This window comes from Botrytis porri (genome assembly GCF_014898465.1).
Source record: "Botrytis porri strain MUCL 3234 chromosome Unknown BPOR_001, whole genome shotgun sequence".
Classification (NCBI taxonomy): Eukaryota; Fungi; Ascomycota; class Leotiomycetes; order Helotiales; family Sclerotiniaceae; genus Botrytis; species Botrytis porri.
The window spans coordinates 2,124,901-2,134,076 of record NW_024066075.1 but is presented as its reverse complement, the minus strand read 5'-3'; the positions used below and the strand labels follow the sequence as shown (position 1 = coordinate 2,134,076).

General features: G+C 43.2%; 2 protein-coding genes across 2 annotated transcripts; one reads left to right on the top strand and one right to left on the bottom strand.

The window, feature by feature from the left end:
- Positions 1–626: 626 nt before the first annotated feature.
- Positions 627–5,249, top strand: EAF01_000573 (uncharacterized protein; the record flags this gene model as incomplete). Its single annotated transcript, XM_038908823.1, has 2 exons — positions 627–663; positions 721–5,249. The coding sequence occupies 2 exons, from the start codon at positions 627–629 to the stop codon at positions 5,247–5,249; spliced, it is 4,566 nt and encodes a 1,521-aa protein (XP_038775729.1).
- Positions 5,250–6,546: 1,297 nt separating this feature from the next.
- Positions 6,547–8,147, bottom strand: EAF01_000572 (uncharacterized protein; the record flags this gene model as incomplete). Its single annotated transcript, XM_038908822.1, has 2 exons — positions 6,547–7,289; positions 7,421–8,147. The coding sequence occupies 2 exons, from the start codon at positions 8,145–8,147 to the stop codon at positions 6,547–6,549; spliced, it is 1,470 nt and encodes a 489-aa protein (XP_038775728.1).
- Positions 8,148–9,176: the final 1,029 nt, after the last annotated feature.

Sequence of the window (9,176 nt, the reverse complement as noted above, 5' to 3'; positions counted from 1 at the left end):
GTCGATGTATGGAAAGAAATGGATGCGCATTATGATTATTTGTTACTGGTCATTCCACTCATCTTGCTTGAATTTATATTTTACACTTGTTTGATTGCTCTTTCTAGCTCAAATTAAACCCATGCCTCTGATTGAAATGCGACTCTCAGAACTTATTGGTTGTGATGGAGATATTTAGCTAGTGGCGCTGACTAAGAAACGCGTTCTCTTGTGATAAACAATTTTGAACTGTTTCCTTCTCGTTCGGAATGTATTCCCTATCAATGAGTGCAGATAAAAGGTAATCTTACAATTCTGATTTTAAAGACAGGTAACATGATCTAGTTACCCTCACTTGAGAATTCTCCTATGTAATTGATTTGTTGCTCTTGCATACACACACTGTCTTTTACTGCTTTCTTTATGCAGAGTTAGTTCCACCCACTGCAATCACTCTTTTGTCCTTTGTGTTTTACAACTTCAATTGTCATTACTGGAATTCCTAAACGTTACTGAACAAAAGGCTGTCAGAGATTTTTAGGTGTCTTCATGAATACCTGATGTGTATCTAAGAAAATCAAACAATTTGCTTGACATCAATCATAAATTTCTTGTGTTCTGTCAGGCACGTCTAGGACCTGCAACATATGATGCCGCCCAGATCCTGGACACCAACAGAAGGAGGTGAGCTATTCCTCTTTTGTCAAATTCTCTGAGAGTGAATACTGAGGAAATTATCAGGGACTTCAAATTCAACCTTGAACTCAAAAGAAAGCTCTGCTAGCTCCATTTCAAGCCATTCAAGGAATTTCAAAGCAGATGCTGTCTCTCAACCTTTAACTACAAACGCCTGTAGTCACTCACAACAGCATCAGAGCCTTCACTCTAGCAACCCTGGCTCGAGATCTCTGCAAACAATGCCTCATTTTGACAACTTCACCAGAAGTCAATCAAATTCCACTGATGATTCCGGATTATTACAACAACAAATTGTTGCAGATCAGCTCATCCTTGACCAGACACCACCTATAGATACTGGCGGACAAGTCGCAAGCCCATTTCAAATGAGCAAAGTTGGTACTATACAGCCAACCGAACTCATCTATCCTAAGTCACTGTACCATGGCTATATCCCTCCTTTGCCTGCAAGCAAAGAGCATCAAGCATGCTCGGCTTTATTACGGGAATCCAAGAACAAAGACAAGACAGAGGTCTCGTCGACACAGCAATGTTTTGTAGAATTTGAGTTGGCCGATTTTTCGATTTACATGCCCGACACTGCTCTCTATGGGCATGAGCTGCGTGGCCTACAAGACCTTGCTAGTAAAATGGGCCATTCATGTTTCCTATTCGACGGCGTTCTCAGTGTCGGAAACTCTCGACACTACGTTCAAGGCGTACCATTCAAAGTGTGCTCAGTAGGAAATTACGGTGAAGAATTGGATGATGTTGATGGTGCTATATGGCTTCAGTCTGATCTTAACATACGCACGAATATTTACTATCGACTTAAGAAGCCCGCATCGGAATATGCTCGTTTTCATCTTGGCTTTTCATGGTTGGCGAATCTGTCGAAGCATTTTGTCGATTACTCTTTAGTATGTCAGGAACAAAGGAATAAGGTATCGATCCACAACTTTCGGGCAGACTTTGCGCAGTGGTGCCAAAAGATGCATACAGAATCATCAAAATTCCAATCTTGGTACCTCGAATATGGCCGAGATGATTTCAGACAAGCCATCTCAGCAAATATAAACTTTTTGTTCAAGGAATCGGTGGGTGTAACGTCAAAGCTTCGCTCATTGTACATCTGGAAGGAAACTTTGGAGCTTACAAGCATTAAAGAACACCCAATCAAAGAGAATAAGACAATCGTCACGCCATACGTTTATGAATGCTTCAGTCACCTAAGATTCGGTCACCTACTCAAGCCTCTGATACCGATTATATTTGCAGAGAATTTACAAGAACCAGAGGATCAATCACTATCGCTTTCACCGAGACAGACACGCATTGCTTGTGAACCCACTCTGCCAATCAAGCCTCAACACAAATTGTTCTCTGGTGGTAAAGCCGATCTGGGAGCCGCAATGAGCCAGAATGGGGGCGTGAAACGGCAGCAGATGCTTGATGCTATCAAAATAGGAGATGTATTATCAGTCACCAAGGATGGACCAAGTTCTGTGTGGAAAGACGAGTCCAGCAAATGGAAAACAGAAGACGATTGCTGGTATTTGTATGTACAAATCAAGCATCGAAGTCCTCGTGGCAAGTACTCTTTCGATGGTATTTGGCTTTATAAGCCTTCTGATACTAGTTGTGCAAAGATGAAGTATCCATACGCCAAAGAACTGTTTCTCAGTGACAACTGTACTTGTGGGTCTCGGGATTCTCGGATAACTCATGATGAAGTCATTGACATCATCCCTATAATCTGGCATGGTCTACCATCAGTAACGGACATCTTCATTCGTCAGACATATCTCAACCATGAAAGTTTTGTAACATTAAAAGATTCACACAAAACATGTGAACATTTGCAAAAGTCCGAGGGAGATTCACCATTGCCATCCACGATTTTTGATCGCTTTCCTATTGGACAGACGATACTCGCATTACCCCCTCAGCGTAAGTCGAAAAACAATCTAGAGCCTTATGAGATTGTAGGATACGTAGAAGAAAGCTCTAAGTTACATGTCAAATTAAGGAGACTTATGAGAAGATCGGAGATTGATCATGCTGTGTCTTGTAGACCAAATGAGCTTGTATACACTGATGTGATAGACTCAATGTCAGCTCATAAACTTGAGAGAACATGTCTTGTACGATTTTATACTGAGAAGCAAGTCTCAAGTGGCAATGTCCCAGCACCTTACTGTAGAAATGGAGGCTCGAATGCCTTCATCATTACGAAGCGATTACGTGAGGATAATCGGACACTAATACCAATAGAAAGTGATACACCCCAAAGCCTTATTCAAGGTTTTGATCCTCAAGCCCCGCTGAAACGAAGAGTTCTGAATGGACTCGATTTGTTCTGTGGTGGTGGTAATTTCGGCCGTGGGTTGGAAGAGAGTGGTGTATTGCACAACAAATGGGCTGTCGATTTGTTCTCGGCAGCAGTGCAAACATATGCTGCTAATTTGAAGAATCCTGAAGAAACCGATATCTTCTTTGGTTCAGTCAACGATTTACTAGCTGAGGCTTTTGTAGGCAATCCACGATTACTCAAAATTCCTCTACCTGGTGATGTTGATGTCATTATGGCTGGTAGTCCTTGCCAAGGTTTCAGCAGAATGAATACGTACAAAAGCAATGATCAGAGTCTAAGGAATCAGTCCCTGGTAGCATCTGTTGCTGCCTATATTGATTTCTATCGCCCTAAATATGGATTGCTAGAGAATGTATTGAACATGGCTCAGAAAGGATTGGGACGAGATGAAGATGTTCTTTCTCAACTTATCTGCGCCATCGTCGGTCTTGGATACCAGGTACAGCTTTTCTTACTTGATTCATGGAGTTTTGGTAGCTCTCAATCACGAAGTCGAATATTTGTCTCATTTGCAGCCCCTGGTTGTGTTCCTCTTAAGCATCCAGACCTTTCTCACTCACACCCTCCACACGTTGGCGAACGCGGGCTTGGTAGATTAGCAAATGGTCAATCATTTGGGAGCCGAGTTCATTGTCCCACTCCATTTCAGTACCGTACTGCTGAACAATCTGTAGCTGACCTTCCTTACATTGGAGATGGAGCGACTGGTCACTGCACAAAATATCCGGATCATGTTTCACCTATCACCTTGTCCAAAAAATATCGGTCACAAATCGCATGTATTCCCTCTCATCCACGAGGTATGAGCTTTTCAAAGACATGGAATGAGGGCAATGGTATAATGACGAGAGCGGAACGAGACCTTTTCCCATATCTAGCCAAGTCGGGGAAAATCAGAGAAAGCGTCGTAACAGGTTCTAGGGCCTGGGGAAGGATAAAGCCTCACGGATTATTTCCCACCGTACTGGTGGTAATGAATATGGAGGACTCCCGCATGGGAACGATTTTGCACTGGGATCAGCATAGACGCTTGACGCTAATGGAACTACGCCGTGCACAAAGCTTTCCTGACGATGATGTAATCATTGGTAGAAGAGGGGAACAAATCAAAATAATCGGGAATAGTGTTGATAGGAGTGTTTCTATGGCATTAGGAATTTCTTTACGAAACGCTTGGCTAGAGTGTTCACCTGATGTTGATATGCCTACAAGAACTGTGAGAACTCAAACATTTATGGCCTCCAGGGCCTCCAGGGAGAAATCTTCCGAGATTCCAATTCGTACGGGCTCTACTACTTTGGAAGTTATTCTAAGCCAACGTTCAAAAGCCAAGCCATATGATTTGGAGGCGCCAAATGGTGTATTGAATGGTCCTTTTGGGTTTTACTCGAGCTCATCGAACTCAGTTGGTTCAAGTATGTCTGGGTTTGACGAATCGGGTTCATTTGATGATATTCAAAGGTTTCGATACGATATTTCCAAGACGCAAAAAAGACGACGATTGATTGACCTTACCAATGAGCCCGCTTGTAAATCTCCAAGGTTGAGCTCGGCATGGACTGTTTCATCAAAATCAAGAGAAGCTGCTGCGAATTCAACCTACAACCCCCAACCACGTGTGGAGTCCAACTCTACCAAACGTTCGAGTCCGAGAAATATCACCACACCAAGAAGTGTTTTTCTCTACTTATGTTCAGCATCGCCTCCACCACAAATCAATTCTTCCTATCAAACAAACACATCTAACCTAACGAATCATGTAAACAATCAACCACTTTTTCCACAAGACACCCTTGTCACAATAGATGACAATGAAGACGAAAACGAAGATACCATCTGGGTAGATTCCGGACCACGCGCCTCAACTCTCCTCCACCGAACCCCTCATTCCCGCACCACTACCTCCAGAATTCCTAGGTCCCTCAATACCTCCTCATCCAAATCTTCGCATCACAAAAAATTCTCTCAATTCATCGATCTTACGAATTCCGACGCAGATCAAACTTTTAATGTTACTCCTGTAAAATCTTCACTCCAGATCGTAATTCCAACTCCTGTGAAAGTAGAAGATCGAGATGATTCTATGTCTGCGGCTTTACAAACACGAGAGAGTAGAGTCGGATCTGGAATAAGGAATAGTTATGTAGCGGTGGATAATAGTCAGTTTGATGCCTATGGGCAGACTAATGGTACGATGAGGAATATGGATGCGAGATAGGTTGGTATGGTATGGCGGGGAAAGATGGAGGGTGAAATGGAAGGGAAGGGAAGGGAAGGGAAGGGAAGGGAAGGGAAGGGAAGGGAAGGGAAGGGAAGGGAAGGGAAGGGAAGGGAAGGGAAGGGAAGGGAAGGGAAGGGAAGGGAAGGGAAGGGAAGGGAAGGGAAGGGAAGGGAAGGGAAGGGAAGGGAAGGGAAGGGAAGAAGATGGTGCTTTCCCATCCCAATCTCAATTATAATAATATCACCGTTGGAAATTGTACATAAGAGGGTGAGGGTGGTATTTCGAACTGCTCCAGTATCGACATGTGTGGAAGGGCACGCGGAATTGATACAATAAGGGATTGATTTCACATCCATCATAACATCAGGTATTAGATAGATTGCTTTAGATTTCTATTTCATTAGATTTTCTCATGTTGATTCAGTGACGATGCATAGTATCTAAGTATCTATGGATCCAGCTAGTTTTGTCAATGTAATCACATCTCATCATCTCAACTCATCATCTCAACTCATCTTCTCATCTCATCATATCATAAAATATCAATTCTAATTCAAAACTTCCCCCCACGACTCACTTTGCACTGTGCACTGTGCACTTTGCAATCATGATAGATAAATAAATAAGGAAATAAATCTCAAACCTCCTTTTAATCCATAAAAACCAAAAACCAAAAACCATAACCGCATATTTTGTTACAAATCAAATTCTCAATTCTTTACTCTTTATCAAAAAATCTCGTTCTGTCTCGTCCTATCCCATCCCACCCCATTTCATCATATCTCCTATCTACTTGGCAAATCTGGAAAATCCCAAATCTCAGATCCAAGATCAAGTACCACCCTCCCTCCGTCTCTAGTCTCTACTCACCTACCGACCCACATACCCATCTACCCAAACATAAAAACAAGATTTAAAAATAAATCACAAGTACGACATAGACATCAATACCCAGACACCCATCAAGAGTATACAAATAAAATAAGTACTATTAGGGTATGCATTGATGCTATTTTAATACGGATATAAGACAAGATATAAGACAGACACCCCGGAACCCATGGTTCAGTTCATTCCCTTCAACCGACGCGACGCTGCGAAAAAAACTCCAAAATTATCAGCTAACCCATCCACCCACCCACCAACCAAACCCTCAACCCATCAATCAAAAATGACAAAGGAAATTTGTGTAAGGATTGGAAATCGAAATAAAAAGTTTCGAAAGCTTTTAAAATAATTCGTTAATTCGTTATGTGGTAGGTGGTATATGTTTTGTAGTTGATTGGGTGGTTGATTACTTGGCCTCTCCGATAATATCGGTAGGACCAATATCTTCCCCGGTTAAGATGCGATTGATCTCATCGTAAGTATCTTCGAATTCATCCTCGGGGATGACATCGACTTCGATATGAGAGAAGGGGGATTTTCGATCTCCAGTTCGCTCTTCGTCATCCATGGCGTCAAAGGCGAATCTTTCTGGCACGGGTAGATCTGTGTTTCTACTATCTCTTGAGCTCGATCTCGATCTCGATCTGTTCCTCTTCTCCTCCTTCTCCTCACTCCTATTCCTTCCTCCAATCTTCCCCGCTCCAACGCCCCTAAACATTCCCTCCATAATCTTCCTCTCCACCTCCTCCTTCTCCTCACTCATCTCCAATAAACTCCTTCTCTTCCCCCTTCCCTCAATCTTCCCATCCAGAAAACACTCCCGGGGTACATCCCCCAATGGTTTCCAAATATCGTAATCCCTCACCACCCCTTCCAACCGTCTATGTCCCTCATCCGGATCCTGCAGCATTTCCATACCCATGACATCTATAAACCCCTGCCGACTCAACATCGGCATGTTTGCTCCGAGCGAAATCGATCTCCGAATACGTTCTCCCGCCGTAGGAGACGGCGACGGAGGCGGAAGATTCGATGCATGGCGTACCGAGAGCGTGTGAGAAATATCATGCGTTTTGAAGAAAATACCCAATTCGAGGTCGGCAATCTCTTGATTTTGAGGTCCCCCGGTCGTGTAAAGTGTTTTTTGCCCTAAATAATCATATCCATATTAGTTTTCATCCTTCAAGCAAAAAGGAATCACAAGAGCCACATAATTCTAGACCCTTTCCACCGAAAGGGCCCAAATGAAGAGGCTGGAGTAAAGTTTCAAAAAAACCAACAGATATTATTCTCCATCCCAACCCCCTGCATCTCCAAGAACGCACTCCACACCTCCGGACTCAATTCATTCGTGCCCTCCACATCCAAACACAAAAACATGGTCGTCATCAAATCCACAAAAATCGCATTAAACGCTCCATCCTTTTGGAAAAAGGGACTCCATTCCGATGGCATCGGGGGCGCCAGCGAAGCGTATGGATTGGTAAAGGCTTCCAATTTGATTTTCCCCTCCAACGATCCCTCAAAAAATTGCGCGGGTAAATCCGGTCGTAACTTAGTGAGGGGAGAATCTGAGTAACTTATATTGTGATTGCTAAAGCTGTCGTCATTCGGGGGTGGTTGAATCGAAAGGAGATCTCTCGGGCCCCCGCTCGAATTTTTCGGTTTCTTATTCGGTTTCACGATATCCCACAGGGCACCCCAATTGGCGGTTGGGAGTTCGACTTTTTTGGGCGGGAGATTGGGGGCGGTGATGTTGGTGAGGGTATCTTTTCGCGGCGGGAGAAGCGGGAGAGGACGAGGAGGAACTGGGGGAGGAACAGTGGGGGTGCTGGTCCCGCTCGTTTTGATGATGGCGGTGGGATGGCTGAGGAGATGTGTACGTGATGTCTTTTGAATGGCGAAACAGTTGGTGCAGAGATTGTAATCGGTGCAGGTTTGACATTGAATGCGAGCCCGGTCGGGACGGATGGGCTCTGTACAACTGGAACATTCATAGAGAGACATTATTTTGTTGTTCTTACTAGGTATGCGGATGGATGGATGGATTGGATAGATATCCGAGGATTAATCCCCTGAAGATTGGCTGGATTTTGATATGTATCTGATGTAAGTTGTGGGTGATATGAGAGGAAGAGAGAGAGGGAGGGAGAGGGAGAGAGAGAGAGATATGTATATTTTAAAGTAAGTAGTAACTAGTAATGAAGATGCGAATAAATTCCAATCAAATCAAGATGTTTGGTAGGGAGAAGGACTCTTTACATATAGTAATATGTGGTAGCCGGATATTGAAGCTTTGAGTTTCAAGTGACCAGGACTTGGTACGTGAAGCTCTAGAATCTATCGTGTTTTGGGGTTAAGGTGGTAAGGCTCTTATTAGTCGTGGTGGCTGATGGGAAGTTGTAACGGGTCGTGGTGATTCGTGGTAATTCGTGGTAAGTCGTGGTAAGTCGTGGTAAGTCGTGGTAAGTCGTGGTAAGTCGTAGCAAATCGTAGCAAATCGTAGTCCTTCGTAGTCTTTGGTCGTAAAATCGTAGTCAGCAGTCTCGAGACAATGTTTGAGAGTTTCAGAAACGTCTTGAAAGTGCTCTAGATATAGGTGTAGTTAGCATCGTATGGCACGGTATGGCATAGTATGATATAGTAACGCATAGTAATTTTATTCGCATTGATGGTGGAATTAATGATCAGATCATTGACCCCTTAGGGGATTTTATTCACTGAAACTCTATTCTGGAACAATGAATAGAACAAAGGCTTAATTTTTGAAGATGCCGAGGCTAAGATCGATGAAGTGAAGCTTGATATGGAAACACAACACAGGGCGATGTACTTGAAGAGAAGGAATTAGATGTATTCAGAGAGAGAGAGACTCGATTCCATTCAAGTTGACAGGTTGGTTTCTCATGGCCATGAATAATAAATTGTAGGAGTTTTAGAACTAGAGGTCGAATAGATGCCCAGCATATCCATACTTCTTCATATAATATAAAGTTCCTTATTGATTGACTATAGTATAATACATGACATAATATA